This window comes from Suricata suricatta, chromosome 13 (genome assembly GCF_006229205.1).
Source record: "Suricata suricatta isolate VVHF042 chromosome 13, meerkat_22Aug2017_6uvM2_HiC, whole genome shotgun sequence".
In the NCBI taxonomy this organism is placed as follows: domain Eukaryota; kingdom Metazoa; phylum Chordata; class Mammalia; order Carnivora; family Herpestidae; genus Suricata; species Suricata suricatta.
Window position 1 is genome coordinate 6,423,520 of NC_043712.1, and position 27,634 is coordinate 6,451,153.

The window sequence follows — 27,634 nt, forward strand, 5'->3', positions numbered from 1 at the left end:
GTGCCCCTTCCCCCGCCCCACCTACTCACCAGGTCCCGCCGGGTCCGGCTGCCCAGCAGGCAGCCCCGCGCCCCGGCCGCTCCGTCCCGCCGCCGGCCGCTGCGCCCCTCCGGCGCCTCCTTTTGTTTGTCCCTCACTGCACCACTCAGCCTCCTCCGCCCCGGAAGTGACGTCACCGCGGGCTCGAGCGCGGCAGCTAGGGCGTCGCCATCTTTTTGACGGGAGCTCTCTCCGTGCCTCCACACCCTCGGCTCCCTATTGGCGCCATATTGGCTTGGGGCGGAAGTAGCGGAACCCGGGCTCGGCCCCCTTAAAGGGACAGGGACTGCTGTAACCTTCGGGGCTCGCTGGGGGACGAGCGGTGAAGCCACCGAGGCGGGGGTGAGTAGCCGGTGCCTGCGCTTTGCTGCTCCGAGGCCGGGTGCCGAGGCCGGAGGACCTGTTAACCGGTTCTGAGCTCGTTTGTGCCACAACGCTCGCTGTGTTTGGTGCTCCCGGTACAGCGGATTGGCTGCGCCGAAATCTTAACCCAGCCTAGAGCTGCCCGCGGGGACACAGAGCGCGCGCTAGACGCTGACCCGCACTTGGACGATGGGAACTCGCCAGGCTGGTCGTCTGCACCCCTATCCTTCACCCTCCTCCCCCGCGATCGTACCTGTGGGGAGGATGGAGCCCAAGATAACTCGCTACCGTTTGGGTGAAAGAACGTGTGTGGGAGTGTGCGTGTCTGCGGGTGTGGCACCAGCCGTCCGGTAACATGCACAAGAAGTTGTTAACTGTGGTTTCCTCGGACAGAGCTGGAGTCCTGGGTAAGGGGGGGAAGAATTTACCACCATGTGCACAGGTTAGTTATTTTTTCAGTAAGATGATGTGTAAGATAATAATGGCTGGCAATCATCAAGTGTTGAGCCAGTAGCTGGTTTCAACCCTCCTGCTGGAAGGTCCGATTTTCCCTTGTCATTAGAGGAGGAAATAGGCTCAGAGATTAGGGACTTTGCTAATATCTCGTGGCCAGGAAGGGGAGAAGCTGGAATAGGAGCCCTGGAGGATTTTACACTAATACCCATGGTCTCCTTACCTCACTTATTAGCAGGAAGCTTTTTTTTTTTTTTTGTAATTAACCACACAACAGCCAGCGCGGGCTCTGGCACACCGCAAGTATCCAGTAACTGTTGATTGGCTGTTTACTGGCTGAGCAGGCAGAAGAGGCTGGAGACAACGTGACACACAATGAAGAGGAAACATTAGGGGCCAGAGCCCAGACTGCAGTCCAAGGCTTGTCCCCATCCACCTTGGAGGCTGTGAACCTGGCACATCCCTTCTTGAGCCTCCATGTTCCCAATCATGACCACCACCACTGCCGCTGGTGCTCCCACCTGTCCTACTCTGTGCATTACATGCAGATTAGTCCCCTTTTACAGATCAGTAAGTGAAGCACAGAGAAATTAAGGAAGTTGCCCAAAGAGGGTCACTGCAAGGCCTGACTCCCCCACTTCACTGAGAGAGGTTGCTGGGTTCCTGGATTTCTCCCTCAGCCTCCAAGTGCTAATGCTTTGGGAGACCTATGGTCCTAGTTGAGCTGCCAGGGGCTGAGGATCTGGTGGAGAACAGGACACACGGTTCCTGTCCCCCGAGTCTAGAGTCTAGTGAGGGTGACGGACAACCCAGCAGATAGCCTCTGTGATGAGCAGTTAAAATCCCTGATGAGCTCTGTGGTGGGCAGAAGCTGAGGTCTTTTTTTTTTTTTTTTAACATTTATTTGTTATTAAGAGAGAGACAGAGACAGAGAGTGAGTGGCATAGAGGCAGAGAAAGAAAGAGGCACAGAATCCAAAGCTGGCTCCAGGCTCTGAGCTGAACACAGAGCCCCATGCGGGGCTCAAACCCACGAAATGTGAGATCATGACCTGAACTGAAGTCTGATGCTCAATCAACCAAGCCACCAGGCACCCCAGGAGCTCAGGCTGCCCAGCGGGGAGTCAAAGAGGGTGACTCAAAGTAGTTAACTTTTAATCTGTGTCTGATAGATGAGTATGCCCGGAAGGAAGAACAACGTGTTTAGAGACCCAAGCAGAGGGGTGCCTCACATCTGAAAGGTAACCCACGTGATCAGAGACCGGGCAGGTTAGAAATGTGCAGTCTGGCCTCTGCATGAATCACTCCTTCCTCCTGGAGATAGCCTCCTTCAGGACCACATCGATGGTCCACACTTAACCTTTGGTGCAGCTCCAAACAGGACTCCCTGATTTTATAATCCAGGTGGGGGCGACAAAGGAACACGGGAGAGTTCATAGAAAGGAGGAAGTTCTTTACTGACACGCGCACCTCCCACCCGGACCCAACCCTACCCCCACCTCCGAATTCCTCCCTTCTCCAGATGGGCAGCCAACTTGCTGGAACTCTGCCCTCCGGAATAAAGGTGTCAGCACTGCATAACTTGGTTTCTCAGGTTGGGTGCTAAGCATGACCCCTCCCCTCCCGCCTAGTTCCGTAGCCAGCAGGCCAAAGTCACACTAGCTACTGTAGGAGAGGAATCACTGTCACTCCTGCCCCAGCGGACCTGGGGCCACAGCCCACTGCCAGACGGCACTGCCAGCTCCTTGGAAACCCTACCAAATGGTCATCCTGCTTCCTCGCTCCTGGACAGCAGTATACGCTTTGGATTTACAGCTAAGGTCCTTGTGTGCTTTTCTGGGACTCTGACTTTGGGTAAGTCATTTCCCCGCTCTGAGCCGCAGTTTCCCCATCTGGAAAACTGACTCTAATAATGTTCTTGTCAGGCATTAAATAAATAAATGGAGAGGGGCGTCTTGCTGGCTGAGTCCTCGGGATTGTGAGTTCGAGTGCCATGTTGGGGTACTTAAAAAAAAACTTTATAAAAAATAATTTTTTAAATTGAAAAAAAATACATACATAAACATATATATTTTCCCCCAAGTATAAAACTACCTTGAAGACTGAGGTTTCCATTTTGGATATGGATCCCATGCTGGGGAAAGGAGTGGGCCACCTCCTGTGTGTCTTATTCAGGGTCTCCACCCACCCACCTCCCTGGCCCGGAAACTTGCCGTCTGGCCTCCAGAAATCGCTTCTCCTCTGCCAGTTCCAAAGTCTAAGGAAACTATGTGTAAGTCAGTGTGCTTTTTAGACCTCTCCAGACAAGTTGTCACCTCCCTAGGAGCAGAACCATTGACTCAACAAGTTTCCAGAAAACATTTGTCTTATAGGGACTATCTGCTTTTAGATTTAAAAGAGAGAGAGAGAGAGAAGAGAAAGGAAGGAAAAATCAAGATTCATTATCTGGCACGGGACTTTGTTGCCCTGGTTCATTAACTAATGTTTGTGGAAACCATATTTGTTTCAATGTTAAGCTTTTTATCAATGGGTTGCTGTAAGCCAGGACCCGAGTGAATGCTTTCTGTGGATGTCTGCATTACGGTTATCCAACCTGGTACAGACAAGGAACCTGAGCCTGGAGATCTGGCTTGTGGCATGGAATGAACAAGGTCCCATAGTCGGTTCAGACTGAAGCGTGGGACCAGTCCATCCACGTCCAAGCGTTCATTTGCTGGGATTGTTCGCGCAACAGGCGGGTCCTGCCTGGGCATGGTACTCCTTCCCCGGACCCTTTCTCCGGGGGCCCCGTCGTTTGTTTTCTCAGTACCTGGGTACACGTGACATTCTGAGCCCAGGGGATGCTAAACATCCTTCTAGACACTGGCTAGATCTGCCCAGTAGAGAACTGACTCACCCCAAATACCAAGTGTGCCCCTTTGGAGGAACACTAAAACCAACTCTCTGTATTGCATAGAATTGGCTTAGGTGATGTGGGTCCAAGCCGAGATCCCCATGCCTGTCCTCACGAGCTGCCGTGCGGGGAGGAAGCCCAAAGGGGCATGACTCCAGTCCCCAAGGGCTGGTGGTCTCCGGTAGGCAGGGCTGCGAATAGAGGGGGTAACACCCACCTCCTGAAAAGAGGATGTTTGGGGCAAGACTTCGGACTCTGGAAAGCGGTGAGCCAGGACTTGAGTTCCAAAGCAGGCTCTCAGCTGAATGACCTTTGCTGTTCTCCTTTGAGCAAAATAGGGAGGATAGTATCTTCCTCGTAGGTTGTTTCCAAGGTTACGGAATTTAGCGCAGAGGTCAGAAGTATAGTAGGTGTTCTCTGAGTTCAGAGGAAGGTCGAGGTGGACACAGAGGCAGAGACGAGGCAGAGCGGAGACTGGACCCTGCCCGGGAGATCAGATTGGGACTCATGCCAGGCAGGGGCACGGACAGCTATTCGAAAACAAATTAGGGGCACCTGGCTGGCTCAGATGGTAGAGCATGCGACTCTTGATCTCCGGTCACGAGTCCGAGCCCCACATTCGGCATGGAGCCTACTCAAAAAATAAATAAATAAATAAATAAAAACAAAACCAAAAAACAAACAAAAGCAAACAACGTGTACGTTCAGAAGAGGAGACAAGATAAAAGCTGCAGAATCTGTCTGCATTCAGGCCGCCTCCAAAGGCCAGCTGACGAAGCTTTGGATTCCGTATCTACGCAGGCTGCTTGGCCAGACTGATCCAATGGGACATGTAGCCGACATCAGCCACCAGAGGCTTCGTCACTGAGGCATTTCCCCAGGGGTCATTCACCTGCTGGCCAAAAGGTCACCCAGTAGCTGCCCAAGCTGATAGAGGTACCAGGGTAGGGGGGCACTAACCCCTGGCACCCAAACCCTGTCAAACCCTGTCCTAGCAGCAAGGGAGCCTGAGACCTTAGAGGCCTGGGGAGCGGCCCTGGAAGGTGTCCTAAAGGCCATCATCTGGTGCATTTCTGTGCCCCCTCCAGGCCGGGCTGGCCTCCCCAGTGTGGCCACAGTGCCCGCACTGCCCCAAAACGCAGTACTTCTTATCAGACTAATATTTGAGGACTGATGGTAACAACGATGACGTTTGTGGAACACTAAGTGATTTTCTTGTGTCCTGTCACTGGCGTCTCACTACAACTCGGCGAGGCAGGCTATTCTTTTTTTTTTTCCCCGAGTTTAGTGAGGTTTTTTTTTCAATTAATTAAATAGTTTATTACCAAATTGGTTTCTATATAACACCCAGTGCTCCCCCCACAAGTGCCCCTCTCCATGACCGTCAGCCCCCTTCCACGTCCCCCCTCCCTCGTCAGCCCTGTTTGTTTTCAGGATTCCAGAGTCTCTCATGAGTTGCCTCACTCCCTCTCCCTGACTCTTACCCCCTGCTTTCCCCTTCTGAAGCCATGGTCCCTGTTAGGTTTCTCCTGTTAGACCTATGAATGAAAACATGGAATCTGTCCTTCTCTGCCTGACTTATTTTGCTTAGCATGACACCCTCGAGTTCCATCCACTTTGCTACGAATGGCCAGATTTCATTCTTTCTCACTGCCATGTAGTACTCCATTGTGTACATATACCACATCTTCTTGATCCACTCATCAGGTGATGGACATTTAGGCTCTTTCCATGATTTGGCTCTTGTTGACAGTGCTGCTGTGAACATTGGGGTACATGTGCCCCTGTGCATCAGCACTCCTGTATCCCTTGGGTAGATCCCCAGCAGTGCTATTGCTGGGACCTCATCAAAATAAAAAGCTTCTGTACCACAAAAGAAACAATCAAAAAGACTGATAGGCAACTGACAGAATGGGAAAAGATGGTGGCAAATAGCATATCGGATGAAGGGCTAGTATCCAAAGTCTACAAGAAACTCACCAAACTCCACACCCACAAAATGAATAATCCAGTGAAGAAATGGGCAGAAGACCTGAATAGACACTTCTCAAAGAGGACATCCAGATGGCCAACAGGGACATGAAACAATGCTTGGCGTCACTCATCATCAGGGAAGTACAAATCAAGACCACACTGAGATACCACCTCATGCCAGTCAGAGTGGCTAAAATGAACAAATCAAGAGACTGTAGATGCTGGCGAGGGTGTGGAGAGATGGGCCCCCTCCTACGCTGTTGGCGGGAATGTAAACCGGTACAGCCGCTCTGGAAAACACTGTGGAGTTTCCTCTGAAAACTATCAATAGGTTATTCTTATTCCTACTCAGAAACAATTCTTAGGGGGAAAAAAAGTGGAGGTGGTGCCTGGGTGGCTCAGCCACTTAAGCATCTGACTTGATCTCGGCTCAGGTCACAGCCCCACAGTTCATGAGTTTGAACCCTGCGTGGGGCTCCATGAGCTGACAGTGCAGAGCCTGCTTGGGATTCTCTCTCCCCCTCTTCCTCTGCCCCTCCCCTGCTCTCTCTCAAAATAAATACATAAATTTTAAAAGAGAAAAAAAAGACCTGATTCTCAGAAAGGTTTCATAACTTGCAAAAAGTCACACAACTAGTAAATGACTTCAGTCCAAGGTCTGTCTGATTCCACAGCTTCCAGCCTCCTTAAAAAAAGAAAGAAAGAAAAAAAGAAGTGTAGAAGTTTATAAGACCCCAACCCAATCCCAGAGAAAGCCACTAATAATAATTTTGTGGTGTCCCTGGAAACAGCCCTCTGAACAAAGGCTTACATAATCAAGCTTTCCTTGCTTTCCACGGCAGAACGAGTTTCAGATGCCATGGTTCAGTTAAATAACGCTAGTGTCTCAACCACACGGTTCAGATTACCGTGTTCTGGTAACTATGAGTAATTGCATAAGGTATGAACCTTGCTACCCTTCGGTCCACACGTGGCTATGTCAATATCGGGTGTGCTTAGTGGTCACATCGCTTCTTCCAAAGCCTGACGCCGATTGGTCATGGTGCAAGATATTCAGTTCACACACAGACCCCAAAGCTTGGGGTCCTGTTGACCTCTGCCTCCCAGTGATAAACCCAGACCACAGGCTACAAAAATGGATAATCAGAAGAAGGAACTGGCCAACAAAGACGAAAGTGCAGCAAAGAAAGGCAGAGTCATAAGACTGGACAGGAAATTTGCGTTGAACGTAAATGGGTGATAAAAGAAAGAGCCGGCTGTGGGGATGTTGACCCGGCAGCTCTTTGCTGTTTCAGAAACTCTAGATCAGCATCCAGAGAAACCTAGTGAAGGCAAATTGACCAACATCAATTCGGCAAGGGACGAATGTAGCTCTGAGCAAAAGGAGCAAAGTGTCCGAGAGGAAGTGATGCCAGCACATTAAAGGAACTCCCAGGTATATTTCATGACATTGAAGTTCAAGAGGTAAAATGTTTGAAGTGGATCTAAGGAAGGAGTGCATTAACTCATCCATGCTGAGAAAAGATGCTGGTTCCATAGCCTAAGTTATGCAACTAGAAGGCAAGCTCTGTTCAACCTACTCTTGATAATTTCCCGCCAGATTTTTTGAGTTAAAATCGACAAATAAAATTGTAGTACATTTGGGGCGCCTGGGTGGCTCAGTTGGTCGAGTGTCCGACTCTTGATTTCAGCTCAGGTCGTGATCCCAGGGTCATGGGATCCAGCTCCAAGTCAGGCTTTGTGCTGAGTGTAGAGCCTGCTTGGGATTCTCTCTCTCTCTCTCTAAAATAAAAAAAAAAAAAAATTAAATGAAAATTTTTAAAGTTTGTAAGACGTTTAAATTATACATGATGATTTGATGCAGGTGTACATTGTGAAGTCAGTCCCACAAGCAAGATAATTAGCACATCCATCACTTTACCTAGCTCTCTTTTTTTCTTTTCCCTTAGTGAGAACACTTAAGATCTACTCTCCTAACAAACTTAAATTATATAATATAGGGGTGCCGGGGTGGCATAGCTAATTAAGCATCCAACTCTTGATTTCAGCTCAGGTCATGATCTCACGGTTCGGGAGTTCGAGCCCCACGTCAGGCTCTGCACTGACCACCTAGATCCTGCTTGGAATTCTCTCTTCCTCTCTCTCTGCCCCTCTTGCTCTTTCTATCTCAAAAATAAATAAATTAAAGAAATTATACGATGCAGTATTATCAAGTCTGGTCACCATGTAAATGGTCCACAGAACGTATTCATCTTTTAACAAAGATTATATCCTTTCATCAACCTCTCCCACGCCCCATAGGCCACCAACTGCCATTCTTCTCTGTTTCCAGCAGTTCAGCCCCCCGCCCCCCCGCCAGATCCTGCATATAAGTGACACCACACAGTATTTGCGTTTGGCTTATTTCACCTGGCATCACACCCACCAGATTCATTCGTGTTGTAGCAAATGGCAGGTTTTCCTTCTATTTTAAGGCTGAATAACATTCCGTTCTATACACAAACCACATTTTCTTCATCCATCAACGAACACACAGGATGTTTCCACATCTTGCTATTATAAATACTGCAGTGAACATGGTAGTATGGGTGTCTCTTCGAGACAGTGATTCTGTTTCCTTTGGAGATCCACCTTGATACTTTTTTTTTTTTTTACAAAAAAAATTTTTTTTTTTTGAAAGAGAGACAAAGAGCCTGTGGGCAGGGAAGAGGGGCAGAGGGAGAGGGAGAGAATCCTAAGCAGGCTCCATGCTCAGCCTGACCCGGGGCTCAATCCCATGACCTTAGGATCATGACCTGAGCCAAACTCAGGAGTCAGACATTTAACCGACTGAAAACCTCGGTGCCTCCATTTTTTAAGTAGGCGCTACACCCAACATGAGGCTTGAGCTCATGACCCTGAGATCAAGAGTCCCATGTTTGACCCGCTGAGCCAGCCAGGAGCCCCACTGATATATTTTTGTAAAGAAAACACTTTACAGGCGCCTGGGTGGCTCAGTCATTTAAGCGTCTGACTTGTGATTTCGGCTCAAGTCATGATCTCACAGGTGGTGAGTTTGAGCCCCGCATCAGGCTCTGTGCTGACAGCACTGAGCTTGCTTGGGTTTCTCTCTCCCTCTCTCTCTCTGCCCCTCCTCTGTTCTTTTTCTCTCTCAAAATAAATAAATAAACTTAAAAACAAGAAAGAAAGCACTTTAATTCTTTGTTTCTAATTTAAATTACATTAGTAGTTTAATAAATATTAAATTTATTTTTAATTTTATTATTTTTTAAATGCTTATTTATTTTTGAGGAGAGAGAGACAGAGCATGAGCAGGGGAGGGGCAGAGAGAGAGACAGAGACACAGAATCCGAAGCAGGCTCCAGGCTGACTGTCAGCAGGCTTGAACCCATGAGCCATGAGATCGTGACCTGAGCTGAAATTGGCCACTCAACCGACTGAGCCACCCACGCCTCCCTATTTTTAGTTATATTTTTTTAATATATTTTTATTTTTGGTTTTAATTTTTCATTTTCCTGTACATTTATAACAAACCATAAAGGAGTTTTTAATGGTTTGACAGCAACTTTGAAAGGTCACAGAACAATCATAATTTTTTCCATTAATTATTAAGTTCTCTGAATGACTTCAGCTTGTATGGTCATTTTTACAATCCTGCACTATAGTGGGCAGTGAGGACTGCCTGTATGTGTAAATGTACACACGCGCACACACACACAGAGGCATATATATGTATACACACACACACACACCCCATTATATATGTATCTGTCTCTCTATAATTTAAAATTAAAAATTTTTTCTCCCTAAAATTTAAAGTTGGAGCACCATGGGGCGCTTGGGTGACTCAGTCGGTTAAGCCTCCGACTTCGGCTCAGGTCAGATCTCACGTTCGTGGGTTCGAGCCCCGCATCAGGCTCTGTGCTGACAGCTAGCTCAGAGCCTGGAGCCTGCTTCCGGTTCTGTGTCTCCCTCTCTCTCTGCCCCTCCCCCTCTCATGCTCTGTCTCTCTCTGTATCAAAAATAAATAGAACATGAAAGTTGCATCACCTTGGGGGCTCAGTCAGTGAAGCATCCAATGTTTAATTTCATCTCGGGTCATGATCTCAGGGTGGCTGGCAACACGGAGCCTGCCTGAGACTCTCTCTCTCTCTCTCTCTCTCTCTCCCTCTCTCTCTCTCTGCACCTCACCTGCTTGCACTCTCTTTTTCTCAAAATAATCATTAATAATTTTTAAATAATAAAGGCAAATGGGCTTATATTGTTCTTCAACAGCTTTTTTTTTTAAATCACCACACGTTATAAACACAGAAGAGACATTCACACGACCTACAATCAACCAATGAACGAGCGTGAGCCAGTGCCATTTAGTGTATTCACAGTGTTGTGCAACCTCCACCTCTCTATTTCAGAACTTTCGCATTAATCCAGAAAAACACTTGTACCCGTTAAATAATCACTCCTCAGTCCTCCCTCCTGTCTTCCGGTTACTGCTGGCCTCCCTCCGACTGTGTGGATCTGCCTATTCTGGAGGTAACCTGTGAAAGGAACCCTACCCTATGTCACCTCCTGTGTCTGGCCTCTTTCGCTCAGTGTGTGTTCCAAGCTCAGGCCAAGTTGCCGCCTGAGTCGGTATGTCTGTTGTTCCTTTCGTGGCTGAATAATATTCCATTGTGTGGCTAAGTCAAAGTTTTCTCACTCTTCCAATGAAGGGCATGTAGGTTGTTTCTGCCTCTTGATAATCATGAACGATGCTGCTCGGAATATGAACAATCGTGCACACGTTTCTGTGTGGGCGTGGATTTACATTTCTTTTCAGTCTATGCCTAGGAGTGAAATTGCGAGGCTGTAAGGTAATTCTGTGTTTGGACATCATAAAAATTAAAACTTGTGCATCAAAGGACACTATCAAGAATGTGGTCAAGGTCATGGATCCCCTTCAAGTCAATTTCTGTAGGTTGGGTGAGATAAAGGTCCTACTCCATTCTTCTGTATGTGGCGATCAAGCTGTCCTAGCACATTTGATGCGAAGCCTGTTTCTTCTTGAGACCATTGAATCATTTTGGCACCCTTGTCAGAAATCAGCTGACCAGAGGCGCCTGACTGGCTCCAGTTGGTAGAGCATAAAACTCCATCTCAGGGTCATGAGTTCAAACCACACGTTGAGTGTCGAGATTACTTTAAAAAAAAAAAAGACATATGTTAAAAAAAATCAACTGATCATAGATATTTGGTTTATTCTGGGCTCTCTATTCAGTTGGTCTGTGTGTCTATGCCGGTACCACAATGTTTTGGTTACTACAGCTTCGTAGTAAGCTTTGATACAAACCTGCCTTTTTTTTATGTTTGTTTTTTTTTAATTGAGACAGAGAGAAACAGAGCAGGAGGAGGGAGCGGGCAGAGAGAAAGGGAGATCCAGAATCTGAAGCAGGCTCCAGGCTCTGAGCTGTCAGCACAGAGCCCGATGCAGGGATTGAACCCACGAACCATGAGATCATAACCTGAGCCAAAGTCAGACACTTAACCCACTGAGCCACCCAGGTGCCCCTCAACCTGCCTTTTTCATGTCACCTGAACATCTTTCCATGTCAGAATGCTAAGGGCAATCTTCTTCCTCTTAGTGGCTGTACCACTTCTCATTGTATGGATAAATCATAATATATTGAACCAGCCCCTGACTGACGGACATTGGATTGTCTTCAGTTTTTTCTCCCTCACATACAATGGTACATTAATCATCTATATGTATACTTCTCTGTGCATATGTGTGAATGTTCATGTAAGATAAATTCCTAGGAGAGGAAATATTGAGTCAAAGTGCAATGCATGCTGTCATTGTGAAGTTGTCCTCCAAAAGGTACACCAACGTTCTAACTTGGTGTTTCCCAAATCATGGATTCTGACTGTTCAGTGCATGGAAGTATCGATGCGGTGAATCTCGATCTTCTTAATCTCTAATTATTTGAGGAGCAGAAAATAGCATTCTAGTTGCATTTTGTTACATATAAGTAAGTTTGAGCATATTTTCAGGTTTATCATCTATTTTCTTTTTTTCCCTTATTTTTCATCTATTTTCTTTTTGTGTGAATTTTTATCTCTTGCCCACTATTTTTTCTGTGGAGGTGTTGGTCTTTTGTTATTGATTTCTAAGAACTGTTTATATATTGAGGCTCATGCTAAATTAAAAGACTCATTACTTGTTGTCTTCATTAGATTGTGTGCTTCTTTCAGGAAAGGAAGGCATCCTAGTCACCCTTATGTACTTGGTGGCTAGCATAGAGCATAGTAATAGAAGTTTCGATGCATATTTGCTGAAGCAATGAAAAGGTATGCACCTACTGTGTGACAGGCCCTGAGCCAGATGTTGATGATAAAAAGATGAACAGAGGAGAGTCCTTGTTCTGACCGAGCTCACTGTCTCTGGTAGGAGTGATAGACGTTCATTTTCTCCCTCAACAAAAGTTTACGGAGCAGCCTACTCTGTGGCTAGTGTATAATGTCCATTGGAAGAGCCAGCCTGCTGAGGAAAATGCCAGGACTGTGACTCAGATGCCCAGACCCCCGTAAAATCTGGGCTGGTCATTTCCCCTCCCTGGTCGCCAGTATCTCCATCCATAAAATCTGAGTGACTGGGCCCAAGTCCCCTGTTGCCCATTAAGCATCCATCCATCCATGCTTCTGTGGCTCTTTCTGGAAATAGGGATCTGATGTCACTCCTCAGAGTGCCCCCATGTCCCACAGTGGCAGGTGTGTATAGGCTTTGAGTTTATTTATTTTTTATTTTTTTTTCTAATGTTTTATTTAGTTTTGAGAGAGAGAGAGAGACAGCGCAAGCAGGGGGGTCAGAGAGAGATGGAGACACAGAATCTGAAGCAGGCTCCAGGCTCTGAGCTAGCTGTCAGCACAGAGCCTGACGCAGGGCTTGAACCCACGAACCGTGAGATCATGACCTGAGCTGAAGTCAGACGCTTAACCGACTGAGTCCCCCAGGTGCCCCAGCTTTGAGTTTAAAGTCTAGTTCTGCTACTCACTAACTCTGGCTGTGGGTGTGTGACTTAGCCTCTTGATGGAACCTTTCTGATGGGTTTTTAAGTGATGGGACACGGATGGTTCTGGTAGTCTGCCGTGCCCAGAGAAAGTGAGCAGCAAATAAAAGGCCTTAGGTCTTAGGACAGACCTCAGGGTTATAGAGCAGTCAGCCAGGAAGACCTGCTTCCTAGAAGTCGAGGGGTAAGGCGTGGGGTGTTGGAGGTGAGTGGGGCCTGGGAAAGGCTGTCTGCAGAGCCACCAGGTGGAGGAGGTCCCTGTGGAGGTCCCTGGATTGTCCCAGTTAGTGGGAGGACTCTGAACTGGAAGGTTCCATCAAGAGGCCCAGACCAGCATTCTCCCCGCTGTGGGCCTCCTCACTGAGGTGAGGTCACAGTCCCCTCCTGTGTGGCACAAAGGTCGCCCTCTGCCCAAATGTGTGGAGTCCCAAGGCCCGCTAGGCTGAAGTGTAGACAGAGCTGGTTTCTTGCGCCCCCTTCTGGCAGCTTCTGGAACAACAAGCCCTTCAAACGCCCTCCTTGTCCTGGGCACCTCCTTGAACACCTGGTGGTGTCAACACACAGGGCCACCTGTGCCCCTCCTGGCCGTGGCTCAGACCCCCAGTGGTCTCGCCCTCCTGTTCAAGCTTCTGGAAACCGCGCCACTACACCTGCAAGCTCACAGACAGACACAGAGATGTGTGCCCGGGCCCCAATACAACCACTCATATTTGCACACGACGCCGTAACCACACACGATTTACCTGTTCCCGGTCACGTGATGACTTTCATGGGCCCCTTTCTCCACTAAAAAAAAACAGTACAAATTATATCTTACAGCCATGTGGTATAAAGAATGAATATCCTTCAGACTGGATTTGTTATTAGAATTCATCGTTATTATAGTCCCTTTGTTTGTCTTATTTTAAGATGAAATGTAGGGCGCCTGGGTGGCTCAGTTGGTTAAGCGGCTGGCTCTTGTCTTTGGTTCAGGTCAAGATCTCCCAGTCCGTGAGATCGAGCCCCGTGTCCAGCTCTGTGCAGTCAGTGCAGAGCCTGCTTGGGATTCTCTCCCTCTCTCTCTGCCCCTCTCCTGCTCATGCTGTCTTTCTCTCTCAGTCTCTCTCTTTCTCAAAATAAAAAAGTAAACATTAAAAAATTTAAAAATAATGAAGTAAAAAGAAATTAAAACGCTCTCATGGCTCCCCAGAGAATCGTGGGTGCTCAGCGCTATGCCGTCTGCAGAGGTCTGACAGAGAAGTGAGCCCTGCATCAGTGAATTCACACACATCTAGCCCCACGTGTCACAGCGATCCAGGGGGCTTTCATAACATGCGCACTCTGTTATGAACAGCCAGCATTTACCAGGCACCTTTTATGTGCTGGGAACTAAGGAAAGTGCTTTCCATGAATTATCTTATTTTTACTTATTTTATCCATAGGGAGACTGACACTCAGAGAGGTGAAGTGACTTGCCTCAGCTCACACAGCCAAGATCTGTGAGATACCAGAGTCTGTGTTCTAATCCCCCATGTCCCAGGGGACTTTTCTGGGCTCAGTCCTGGGCAGGGGCAAAGGGTTTGACAGCAGCAGGACAGACCTGACCCACGGAGGGTGCTGGGTGATGCTCACTCCTGTCTCCCAAGACTCTTCCAGGCACAGCAGCTGCAGCGAAAGCCAGAGCCTGGTTTCCAGCTCGAACCCCGAGGCAACAAGACGAGCTCAGTACCTCCTCATCCAGCATGCGCCCTCCTGGCCCTCTGTGGGTCCAGGGGGGACCCGGCCACCTCCAACCCCAAGGCACCACCTTTCCCCAGAGCAGGCAGTACCCACAGAGGGTGAGGGGCAGAGGAGGAGGAGGGGCCAGGAACTGGTCCCTTTTCCCTTGCGAGTGTGACCTCCTGCCCGGTACTGAGCAGTGGGTGGTGTGGATGGTCCTCTGACCTCCGGAAGCTCCATATAAGCGTTAGTTGTTATTTTATCTTTGTTACCCGAGTCTTTGCCTGTTAATGGAGGCGAGGAAAGCATGTGCTTTCCAGGACCATTCAGAGGGTCTGATGACCAGGGGCGCCTGCATGGCTCAGTCGGTTAAGCGTCTGACTTCGCCTCAGGTCATGATCTCACGGTTCGTGGGTTCGAACCCTCCTGGCATACGTGGGCGGCTGCTTGTACACCAGTTAATGGCCAGCCTCGTGCCAGCCCGCTTCCCTATAAGTTATTGTGATATCCAACCGTAAGGTTATCCCTGCTTCGGAAAGTGCCAATCCAGAGCAAAGTCCTGCTTCCCTGGGCCCTCCCCCAAGTCACTGCACCAAAGTCCAGATCCTGTAATAAGTACTAACACCTTCTCGCTGAGAGCTCACGGCCCTGCAGTGTACACATTCCCTCGCCGTACCCTTTCAATCATGGCTTCGCTCTTGGTGGCTTGGGGCTGAGGGTATTGACAGGATTTAGCAGTCGGCCTAATTGCTGTGAATGAAAGAGAACCCCAGGTAACAGCCAAGATCCACCTCCCCCTCAACCCTTAACTAAATCCAGAGATAAGTGATGTTTCCTCCAACATCAGGGGCCCACACTCCTTCCATGTTGTGGCTCTGACTTCCACCTCGGGCGTTACTATTATAATTTTTTTAATGTTTATTTATTTTTGAGAGACAGAGAGACAGAGTGTGAGCAGGCGAAGGGCAGGGAGAGAAGGAGACACAGAATCCGAAGCAGGCTCCAGGCTCCGAGCTGTCAGCACAGAGCCCGACATGGGGCTCAAACTTAGGAACCGCAAGATCATGACCTGAGCCGAAGTCAGCCGCTTAACCAACTGAGTCACCCAGGCGCCCCTATTATTGTAATTTTTTAACATTGATTTATTTTTGAAAGAGAGTGCGTTGGGGAGAGGCAGAGAGAGAGGGGGACAGAGGATCCAAAGCAGGCTCTATGCTGACAGCAGTGAGCCCGATGCTGGGCTCAAACTCACAAACTGTGAGATCATGTCCTGACGGGAAGTTGGATGCTCAACCCACTGAGCCACCCAGGCACCCCAGGAACATTTTAAATATGTACAAAAGTAGGGGCGCCTGGGTGGCTCAGTCAGTTAAACCTCTGACTTCGGCTCAGGTCATGATCTCACATTCATGGGTTCGAGCCCCACATCAGGCTCTGTGCGGAGAGCTCAGAGCCTGGAGCCTGCTTCAGATTCTATGTCTCCCTCCCTCTCTCTCTCTGCCCCTCCCCCTCTCATGCTCTGTCTCTCCCTGTCTCAAAAATAAATAAAACATTAAAAAATTTATTTAAACCAAACATATACAAAAGTAGAGAGTCGAGTATGCTGAGCCTCCGTCTCCATCCACAGTCCGGCTTACTTCATCTGCTCCCCCGGCTGCTTCCTACTCCACCAGCTGGGGCTTTGGGGATCAGTTTGAAGCAAATCCCAGATATTTTGTCGTAAATACTTCAGGATGCATCTCTGAAACATGAGGACCGTTAAAAGGAAAGAAAGAAACCCCCGATACCATTAGCACAGCTAACAAGTGGCGGATTTCCTCATACCCTACAATACCCAGTGTTCACGTTTGTCCCTCAGACCCACCCCTAACATCTGGGAATCCTCAGTGGAGCCCACACGGCGGATGTCTAGATATTTACAAGTCTTTTTTTTTTAAGTTTATTTATTTATTTGGAGAGAGAGAGAGAGAGAGAGAGAGTGTAGGGGACAGGCAGAGAGAGAGGGAGAGAGGATCCCAAGCAGGCTCCACACTGTCAGCGCAGAGCCTGACACAGGGTTCAGTCTCACAAGCCATGAGATCATGACCCGAGCCGAAATCAGGAGTCAGCTGCATAACCAGTTTAGCCACCCAGATGCCCCTAGGTATTTACAAGTCTAATGAGGCCTTGCTCTGGCATTGCCCCCCGGCGCCCCACAGCCCACTCCCTGCGGGCCACACTTGAGACGCATTGGCTAAAGATGCTGTGCTCTGCCCAGCCTTTCCTGCCTGGCACAGATTCCAGCCTGAAATGAAGACTAGCTAGTCCTAACTAGTCCAGCTCCCCAAGGACAGGGGCGGGGTCCCAGTGGAGGCTGGGGCACCATTCCCTGGCAAACCTGGGGTTCCCAGCTCAAAACCAAGCACGCGCATTCGCTCTGCTTCCCCAGAGCAGAGGTGGGGTGTTCTCCGCACGCTCTTCCCGTGTGTGCCCGCGCTTGCTCGCTGTCTCTGTCTCTCTCTCTCCGGCTCTCAGCCCCTCATCTTCAGGTCAGAGAGCTCCAGTTCCAGCTCATTCTTCCCTCTCGTGTAACCCGGCTTGCCCAATCAGTCACCAAACTCTCCTAAGAGACTGATAAGGAAATAAGCACCTAGTGGGGTTTTGCCGAGCACTTGTCTTGGGGAGCCCAGGGTGTGAGGGGGGCGCCGTGGACAATCATTTCCTCACGCACAATCCCAGGTGCCCACGCACTGCGTCTGGTGGGTCCACAGGCCCCCTTGGCTTCTCAGCTTTCCTTTTTGAAAAAGGCGCATCTACGGAAAAGGCAACCGCAGCCTGCCGTGGCCGCGCCAGCCTGCGGCCTAGATGGAGCGCTCGCTGCCCGCGCGCTGCACTCGCTCGCGCCTCTCTCTGCCCAGCCCTTGTGGATGGATGTCACTGCTGAATCTTTTGCAAGCAAGTTGCAGGCATCTTGACCCTTCCCTCCTGAATATTTCACGTGCCTCCTAAGAACGCCGCCCCCCAAACACAAGCACCCTCATCATCACCCCGAGAAACTGACCATTGAGGCCATCATGTCACCTGATGCACGGGCCATGTGCAGATGTGTTTTGGGAGCTTTCACTGCCTTAGTGCTAAGGGTGAGGGATGGATTTCTGAGCATAGCCGTCCCCTCAGATCAGGCTCCTGCCGGTCAGAGAGACACATTCCTGTGGCTGCCACAAGGGCACTGCCTTTGGTTTTGTTTTTTGAAACCTCAGTGACTTTTAAAATTTAATTAATTAAAAATTTTTTTAATGCTTAGTTATTTTTGAGAGAGAGAGCAAGCAGGGGAGGGGCAGAGAGAGAGGGAGACACAGAATCTGAAACAGGCTCCAGGCTCTGATCTGTCAGCACGGAGCCCAACACGGGGCTTGAACTCATGAACCACAAGATCATGACCTGATCTTAACCAATTGAGCCACCCCAGGAGCCCCTTTAAAAATTGTTTAAATTTATTTATTTATTTATTATTTAAATTTTTTAACGTTTATTTTTGAGAGAGAGAGAGACAGAGCATGAGGGGTGTAGGGGCAGAGAGAGAGAGAGGGAGACCCAGAATTCGGAGCAGGCTCCAGGCTCTAAGCTGTCAGCACAGAGTCTGATGCAGGGCTCGAACCCACTAACTGTGAGATCATAACCTGTCTGTTCCCGCCCCTGTTGGCGGGGGCGGTAAATCGGGTCGTAGGTTTCTGAGGGAGGGAGTAAGAATAGAGCAGGAGGGAGCACAGAGAGTGGGGCAAGACAAGCGTTTCTGATCAAGCCCCGTTTATTGAGAAAATAGCCACACTTTTATAGGGTTTGGGGCGGGAAACTGACCTAGGTTGGTTGCTAGGAAACAGGGTCAAATGATTATTAGAAAAAGGGGAAACAGAAACTGAAATTTCAAACACAGTCTCTAAAGGAGAGCCCAGACTTGCGTCTGCGATGCTGGGCAGGGGGGCGATTGACACCAACTTAAACCTAAATGCGGTTGATCTTTTGTTCTATTGGCTACTCCTGTCTGGCCATCTCCAATCCCTGAGTGGGAAATACACATCCCTGGCCTCTAGACGGTTAATCTTGTTTTTCTGGCCGCACCCCACAGGGACGACACTTCCTGCCGATCAGCTGAATCTTTGCAGCTTCCCACAGTAACCTGAGCCGAAGTCAGACGCTTAACCAACTGAGCCACCCAGGTGCCCCAAGTTTATTTTTGAGAGAGAGAAAGAGACAGAGAGAGAGACAGAGAGCAAGTAGGGAAGGAGCAGAGAGAGAGAGAGAGAGAGAGAGAGAGAGAGAGAATCCCAAGCAGACTCTGCACTGTCATTTCGGAGCCTAACACGGGCTTGAACTCATGAAGCATGTGACCATGACCTGAGTTGTATGCTTAACTGACTGAGCCACCCAGGCGCCTCTATTTTATTTTTTTTAAGATTTTTAAAAATTTTTAAGTAATCTCTACACCCAACATAGGGCCCAAACTCATGGCCCTGAGATCAAGAGTCACATGCTCCACCCACAGAGCCATCCAAGTACCCCTAAACCTTGGTGATTTTTTAAAAAGTGTATTTATTTATTTGTTTATTCATTTACTTACTTATTTAGAGCATAAGCACACACTCAAGTGAGTAAGGGAAAGGCAGAGAGAGGAGAGAGAGAATCCCAAGCAGGTTCCTCAGTATGGGCAGGGCAAAGCCAAACACGGGGCTCGAACCCACAAACTTTGAGACCATGACCTGAGCCAAAACCAAGAGTCGGGCACTCAACCAGCTGAGCCACCCAGGTGTCCCTACACTTTGGTGGCTTTTTAAAAAGCTTTATTGAGATATGATATGTATACCATATAATTCAGCCATTTAAAGTGTACTAGTCACTGGTTTATAGTATATTCACAGCACGATCTAATTTTAGGACATGTCCGTCACACCACAGCTGTCGTGCCCCATCGCCACCCTCAGACTCCCCCTTCCCCCAATCCCGCCGTCCAGGGCCATCAAGGATCTATGCTGTCTCTATATCTTTGCCTCTTTCATATAAATGGAATCGTGCAAACTGGGGTCTTTTGTGGCTGGCTTCTTTCACTTGGCATAACGTGGTCAAGGTTTATCCATGATGTAGCAGGTGTCAGAACCTCATTCCCTTCTGCTGCCCAGTGATATTCCCTCCTGTGGATTTACCACATTTTGCTAATCAACTGATGTCCATCAACTGACAGATTGTTACCATTTTAGGCTATTATAAATAATGCTGCCGTAAACACGCACATACGAGTCTTTGTGTGAGCTTAATTTTCATTTCGGAGTACATACCTAGGCGTAGAATTGCTGGGTCATACAGGAAGTTTGTGTTTAGCATCTGGACGACCCTGCCTGTTTCCAGAACAGCTGTGCCATTTTGCATTCCAGGGTTCCAGTTTCTCAACATCCTTGAAACATTTTTTAAGTTTATTTATTTATTTTGAGAGAGAGCAGGAGCCTGAGCGAGGTCGTGGGAGAGAGAGGTGGGGAAAGAATCCCAAGCAGGCTTCGTGCTGTCAGCATGGAACCCGACGTGAGGCTCAAACTCAAACTCACAAACTGCGAGATCATGACCTGAACTGAAATCAAGAGTCAGACGCTTAACCAACTGAGCCACCCAGACACCCCAATTCTTGAAACATCTTTAAACATTTGTAATCATCTGGGGCACCTGGGTGGCACAGTCAGTTGATCAACCGAGTTTGGCTCAGGTTACGATCTCACGGTTCATGAGTTCAAGCTGCACATGGGGCTCGCTGCTGTCAGCCTATCAGCGCAAATCCTGCTTCAAATCTTCTGTCCCCCTTTCTCTGCCCTTCTCCCATACGTGCTCTATCAAAAATAAATAACCTCTTTAAAAAATGTGCAACTATCTGACTCTTGTGGTTGGCTGGTTGGTTGGTTGGTTGGTTTTTTCCTGGTGCCCAAGACTAATGCACCCTCTGGTGGTTGGGCCAAAGTGAGAAAGGGACAGCATTTAGGGGGAGCGGTGGCAATGCAATTTATTTTTGCATTTTGATCTTAAGTGTAGCCGCCTTACTGAGCTTTGGTTAGTTTTAGTGTTTCTATATTTGTTTGAATGACTGTGTCTAGTCAGCCGTATCTCTTGCAAATAGTGGTAGTATTATTTCTTCTGGGTCTTTTACATGTGATTTCCATTTCTTGTCCCACCAGCTAGGACTTAAGTGCGGTGTTGAAAGGAAGTGGTGATAGACCTCTTTTGTTCCTACTTTAAAGGGAATTTGTTTTGTTGGGGCACCTGGGCAGCTCAGTTGAGCATCTGTCCTCAGCTCAGGTCATGATCTCCAGGTTCATGGGTTCGAGCCCTGCATCGGGCGGTGTGCTGACAGCTCTGAGCCTGGAGCCTGCTTTGGATTCTGTGTCTCCCTCTCTCTCTCTCTCTCTCTCTCTGCCCCTCCCCACTCACCCTCTGTCTCTCTCTCTCAAAAATAAACATATTAAAAATATTTTTAATAAAGGGAATTTGTTTTGCCACTCACGTTTCTAGTCGGTACACTTGACATATCCTTGAGACACTTGTAATTACCGTTATTTGTAGTAGCCATCCTCGTGGGTGTGAAGAGGCATTTGCCCAGTGACTGAGTATGTTGAGCATCTTTTCATGTGCCTGTTAGCCACTTGTCTGTCTTTGGAGAAATTCAGTTTTATGATTTACAAATATTTCCCGCTATACTTTTATCTTTTCACTTTTCTTGATGGTGTCCTTTGAGGCACCAAAGTTTTTAATTTTGATGAAGTCTATCAGTTCTATTTTTTCTTTTGTTATCCATGTTTTTTGGTGTTATATCTAAGAAATTGTCTTCTAATTCAAGATCACAAAGATGGGGCACTGGGTGGATTCAGTCGGTTAAGCATCGGTCTCTTGGTTTCAGCTCAGGGCATGATCTCACGGTTCGCGGGTTTGAGCCCCGCATCAGGCTCCATGCTGACAGTGCAGAGCCTGCTTGGGATTCTCTCTCTCCCTCTCTCTTCTCCCCTCCCCAACTTGCACTGTCTCTGTCTCCCTCAAAATAAGTCAATAAACTTTAAAAAATCTACATAAGAAAAGATCACAAAGATATACTCCTGTTTTCTTCTCGGAGTTTTATAGTTTTAGCTCTTACATTTAGATCTGTATCCACTTTGAGTTAGTTTTGTGCATGGTGTGAGGTAGGGATCCAAATTCGCTCCTCTGCCTGTGGATAGCCAGCTGTCCCAACACCATTTGTTGAAAGACTGTCCTTGCCACATGAATTTTCTTCACACTCTTGTCAGATGCCAATGGGCCATAAATGTGTGAGTTTTATTTCTGGATTCTCAGTTCGATTCCATTGATTTATATGTCTGTCCTTATGCCTGTACTACCCTTTCTTGGTTCCAGTAGCCTTTCAGCAAGTTTTGCAATTGTGCAATAAGTCTCCCAACATTTTCCTTCCTTTTTAAGACATTCACTTTTTAAATGTATCTCTTTAAGTCTCCTTTAATCTATCATTCCTCAGACCTTTTTTCCTTTGCACTTTACATATTGAAGAAACAGGGTCATTTGTGGGTCACCTCTGTATGGTAGCATTTAACAGGTTCTTCTGTCCCCTGTGTCCTATAATCCAAAGCCATAATCTGATTTAGATTTGGTTCTAGCGCAGGAAAAATTTGCAGGAGGTGTGTGTGTTTCCAGAGTCAGAACATAATGTAGGGGTGACTCTCCCTGTGATGTTAGGAGCATCCATGACCTTCCTCTGGATCTTTTTTTTTTTTTCATTAGAAGTAATTTACATTTTGAAAGGGTCACTCTGACTCCTGGGGATGGAGGGGTTGTAGGTGTGAGGGATAATCACACAAGAGAGCACTTGGGGGGGCGCCTGGGTGCCTCAGTCGGTTAAGCATCTGACTTCAGTCCAGGTCGTCATCCAGTGATGTATGAGTTCAAGCCCTGCATCTGGCTTTGTGCTGACAGTGCAGAGCCTGTTCGGGATTCTCTCTCTCTCCCTCTCTCTTCGCCCTTTCCCCACTTGTACTTTCTCTCTCTCAAAATAAACTTTAAAAAAAAAGCACTTTTTGGGGTGCCTGGGTGGCTCCATCAGTTGAGCGTCCGACTTCGGCTCAGGTCATGATCTCATGGTTTGTGGGTTCAACCCCCATGTCGGGCTTTGTGCTGACAGTCCAGAGCCTGGAACCTGCTTCGGATTCTGTGTCTCCCTCTCTGTCTCTGCCTCGGTCTTACTCTGTCTCTCAAAAATAAATAAAAATGTTTAAAAAAAATTTTTTTAAGTACGTGTTGCCACCCCGGACACACAGCGACCACTCAGTAAATATTAGCCCTTATTGTTGTTGTTATTGTTGTTGTCGTTGTTAGAGCTGTGTGTGTGGGACCCACGCCCTGAGCTCCCAGCCGATTTCTGGCCAGAGCATTCTCCTCCCTCTCTTCTGCCCCTGGAGGGGAAGTTGCCAGTGTCCCAAGGCTCTGGGAGGCATGTTCAGGAATGCGACAGCCATGTCTTGGCTCCTCTTGGGGCCCCTCCAGAGAAAGAAGGCTGGAACTTCTCTGACTCAGTGCTTGCACCAGACTGTAAGTGCCCTGGCCCCCTGGGACTTGCCGCTTCCCCCAGAGCCCCTGGGGTCTGGCCTGGGCCTGGCTTCAAAGCTGTGCATGAGCTGCGTCTTTCAGTAGGCTGTCCTGGGCTGTCGCCTGGCCGGGCGCCCCTCGCTTGCTCTTGCCGTTAACGTAGAGCTTTGCCTCTGAACCATCTGCTTAGCGTGGCTTTCCCGTCATCCCGGAGCCGCCCGTGCAGGTGCTCAGCCGACATTGGCCGAGAAATACGTCTCACATAAGCTCAGGAACAGGCGCTGTTTCCTCACTTACACAATTACTGTGTGACACACTTGGGGTCATTCATTTGCCTTCCCGAGTTTCTGTGGGTCCCCCATTATTTTTATCTCCTTCTTAAACTCATTCAACTCCATCCACCTCCTTTGTTCTCTCTCTCTCTGCCCCTGCATCCCCTACTCCATACCCTGCCTCAACCTTCCCTCATGTCTACTTCCATCCCCCCACCACCCCAACTCATCTTTGCTCTGTTTTTTTTTAAGAATTAAAAACATATTTTTTTAATGTTCCTTTATTTTTGAGATACAGAGAGAGACAGACCTGGTGGGAGGGTCAGAGAGAGAGGGACACACAGAATCGGAAGCAGGCTCCAGGCTCTGAGCTGCCAGCACAGAGCCCAATGCGGGACTTGAACTCACAAACTGAGAAATCATAATCTGAGCTGAAGTCGGATGCTTAACTGACTGAGCCACCCAGGCGCCCCATTAAGATTTTATTTTTAAGTAATCTCTACATTCAGAGTGGGGCTTTAACTCATAACCCTGAGATCAAGAGTTGCTTGCGCAGGGAGCTTAGGTGGCTCAGTGGATGAAGCGTCCAACTTCGGGTCTGGTCATGATCTCACGGTTTGTGAGTTTGAGCCCTGCGTCAGGCTCACACTTACGCTGAGGAGCCTGCTTGGAATTCTGTCTCTACCTCTGCCCCCGTCTCTCTCTCTCTCTCTCTCTCAAAAATAAATTCATAAACATTAAAAAAAAAAAAAGAGTTGCATGCTCTACTGACTGAACCAGCCAGACCACTCTTCAATTGTTTTTAATGTTTATTTATTTTTGAGAGAGAGAGCAGGGAAGGGGCATAGAGAGAGAGAGACACAGAATCTGGAGCAGGCTCAGAGCCTGACACAGGGCTCGAACTCACTGACGGTGAGATCATGACCTGAGCTGAAGTTCGACACTCAACCAATTGAGGTGCCCCCCTTCTATTTTTTTTTTAATTTGATGCATCCGTAGGACGCCTCGGTGGCTCAGTCACTTGGGCGTTGGACTTTGGCTCCGATCATGATCTCATGGTTCGTGGGTTTGAGCCCTGCACTGGACTCTGTGCTGACAGTTCAGAGCCTGGAGCCTGCTTGAGAATCTGTGTCTTGCCCTCTCTCTGCCCCTGCCCTGTTCATGCTCTCTCTCTCTGTCTCTCAAAAATAAATTTTAAAAATGTTAAAAAATTTAATTTGATACATCTCCTATTCAAAAGTAATTCCTTAGAGCATTGAAATTGTGATGGCATCAATGTAAGATGCCCTGTTATCGTATAGACTGTAAGGAGGGCAGTTAAATTCATGCTTTAGATTCTGGACACAACTGATTTCAGAGAAAGTGCCAGGCAAAGAAAAAAAAGTACATATTGGAATCAACAAATATGGTGTGATCGCCATTCAAAAAAATTAAAAACACTGAAAACCACACAGATGAAATTAAATCACCTGTAATCCCACCACTCAGAGAGAACCTTTGTTAACATTTTGATATATTTGCCTTCCAAACCTTTTTTTAAAGCAAGCTCCACAGTGTGGAGCCCAACACAGGGCTTGAACACATGACCCTGAGATCAAGACCTGAGCTGAGATCAAAAGTCAGATGCTTAACCGACTGAGCCACCCAGGTGCCCCCCAGACTCTTTTTATCTATTCATGTATGGTCATAGAAATGTGTATGTATATACAAATATATATTAGGATACAGCTTTTACAAAACAGTCCTACTGCATATACTGTTTTCGAGTCTGTTTTATTGATAGTATATCACATTAATAAATATTATAAAAAGTTATTTTCTCTGGCACCTGGATGGTTCCAACAGTAGAGCATGTAACTCTTGATCTTGGGGTTGTGAGGGTGAGCCCCACTCTGGGTGTAGAGTTAACTTAAAAAAAAAAATATATATATATACGTATGTGTGTGTGGGGGTATATATATATAAGTGTGTATATATATATATATATATATATATACACATATACACACACTTATATGATTTTCTCATCTATAAAATGGGCCCAGCAAGATTGTTCTAAGTTTAGCCAGACCTCTGCAAAGTGCAGCTTCTGTCACCTCGGCCTTAGTGCTTCCCCTGCTCTTACTCCTTCCTCTTGCCCCTCCTCCTCAGGCCCTTCCTTTTCCTCTTGCCCCTCCTCCTCAGGGCCTTCCCCTTCCTCTTGCCCTTCCTCCTCAGGCCGCCCCCTTCAGCTTGCCCCTCCTCCTCAGCCCCGCCCCCTTTGTCTTGCCCCTCCTCCTTCGCCTCCTCCCCTTCCTCTTGCCCCTCCTCCTCAGCCCCTTCCCCTTCCTCTTGCCCCTCCTCCTCAGCCCCTTCCCCTTCGTCTTGCCCCTCCTCCTCAACCCCTTCCTCTTGCCCCTCCTCCTCAGCTGGCCCAAATCTGCTCTGAATCTGGTCCAGTTCAGAGCACGTGGAGCCCAGACTGGAAAGTTGGGCCGGTGAGACTGCTGGGTTGGGGCGGAGCTGGGTGCGGGGGCTGCTGGAGCCCATCCTGCCACTGGGGAGTGATGGTCTGCCGCTGTCCCCCAGGAGGGCGGGGACCGTGGTCAGAAAAGACCTGCACCTCCACCACTCTGACCCACTGCTCGCTCTGTCTTCAGCTCACCATGGCCAAGAGGGTGCAAGCTCGCAGGCTGGACGGCATTGACCACAACCCGTGGTGAGCTACGCAGGGCGGGGGACTTGTGCGGGTGTCCCCTCGGGCGTGGGGGCGGGGCGGGAGGTCCCTGGGCTCGCAGTAACTTGGCGGTACCCAGGACGGGCCCCCTACCTTGCCAGGACTGTGAGGTTTGCAGCCACAGCCTGTGAAAGGTGAGACCTGAAGCAGCAGGCTTGAGTTCGAATCTCAGCTTCACCCCACTCAGCTGTGGCGGGGGAGGGGGAGGCAGCGACACACCTGCTCTGAGATCTGCCCTGAAGGACCTTGGGAGGAGAATGGACAGGCTGTATGAAAGCGGCGTCCATTACCCAGGCACCCCGAACAGGGCTTTCCACGGATTTTATTTCACACTTAGTACCAAGTAACATAAGCTACAGAAGATAGGATGAGGTACTGGCACGCCTTCCCTGGACTTTTGCTGAGGTCACTTTCTTTATTGACTTGTTCTAAATATGAAAGGGACATGGCCCATTGTTACTAGTGACACAAAGAATGCAATGGGAAGGTGTGTAAGAAAAATGTAGGGAATCTTCCTAATCCCTCCCCACCACCTTTGGCCAGCGGCCTAGAGACACGCCTGTACTTTAAAAATAACAAAGTTGGTCGTTGTTTTTACAAAGCACGGGACCCTTTTTTTCTTTCAAACTCCTCTTGCGTATGCACTCCGTGTTGTGAGCGATCTTCCACCTCCGTCCTGCTCCCTGATGGTGTTCGGGACAGAAAAAGCCAGACCCCAAAGCCCTGTAGCATCCAAGTGGCCTCTCTGTTGGGCCCCCAGGGTCCTGCTTCTCAGGCTGCCACCTCCAGTCCTCTGTCTGAGGGAGGTTGGGCAGCCTCACGGGCTTTGGCAGGTAAGGTAGAGTCCAACTCGAAGGGAGGAAATGCCAAGGAGGCGGGCTGGGAGAGGCGGCAGTTCTTTTTCCTGACTCACAGACACGGCCGACTCTTGAACCCAACACACCCACTATATAGAAGGAGAGACTGAGGCCAGAAGAGGCCAAGTCTCATGCAAAGGCAGGGCCGAGCAGGAGCAGGCCTGGGGGGATGTACAGGACAGGTGGCGGGGTGGGGATAGGGGGTGCCAGGAGGATGGGACCACAAGGAGTCAGGACAAAAAAGGGTCCCAGGTTCCTGCTGACCCCAGTGCAGTGGCCTGAGGATCAGGATCCGAGAGACCCAACCCAGAGGGCGGCCAGACTCTATAGGGCATTTGAGCCTGGCTCTCCGCTGTCCCATTCACCCAATCACCATGGAATATCCACCACCTGATTTTGCATCTCAGCTCTGCTATTTGCTGTGTGACTCTGGGCAGGTCAGGAGCCTCCCTGAGCCTCAGCAACTCTGTGTGTCTTCAAAGGCATTGTGGGGCTCTGGGGAGAAAGTGACAGATTTTAGATGGAACAAATTATTTATTGTTATGCCAAGCTTGATTCCTCTGCTCCCAACCAACCTCCAAGCCACACACCGGCCTCCCCAGCCAGCCTCTCTGCCTCTCCTTCCATTTCCTTGAAGAGGTGGCCGCCAGGCAGGGCCAGAGGTAGCTGATGGGCGGGCTGGTGGGGCCCCGGTCTGTCCAGGGCAATGGTCAAGAACATAAACTTTGAACCCAGTGGATGTAG

At 48.6% G+C, this 27,634-nt stretch overlaps 2 protein-coding genes across 8 annotated transcripts in view; one reads left to right on the plus strand and one right to left on the minus strand.

Annotated features, from left to right (window-relative positions):
* LRRC8A (leucine rich repeat containing 8 VRAC subunit A) overlaps positions 1-73 on the minus strand; it is a 29,765-nt gene extending 29,692 nt beyond the window's left edge. The window contains exon 1 of the mRNA XM_029919395.1: positions 30-73. The gene's annotated coding sequence lies outside the window, so the exon portion shown is untranslated. The remainder of the gene's footprint in view (positions 1-29) is intronic.
* A 191-nt stretch (positions 74-264) lies between these two features.
* The window catches only part of KYAT1 (kynurenine aminotransferase 1), a 35,066-nt gene continuing 7,696 nt past the window's right edge, over positions 265-27,634 (plus strand). The window contains exons 1-3 of one of the 7 annotated variants that reach the window (XM_029919406.1): positions 265-381; positions 22,836-23,048; positions 25,957-26,015. In XM_029919406.1, coding sequence (XP_029775266.1) covers positions 22,953-23,048; positions 25,957-26,015 — 155 coding nt within the window. In that variant the 5' untranslated portion in view covers positions 265-381; positions 22,836-22,952. Of the gene's footprint in view, positions 382-2,351; positions 2,709-10,231; positions 10,255-22,835; positions 23,049-25,697; positions 25,795-25,956; positions 26,016-27,634 lie in introns of those variants that run through there. The other 6 variants (XM_029919401.1, XM_029919400.1, XM_029919402.1 and 3 more) reach the window with 6 other exon arrangements.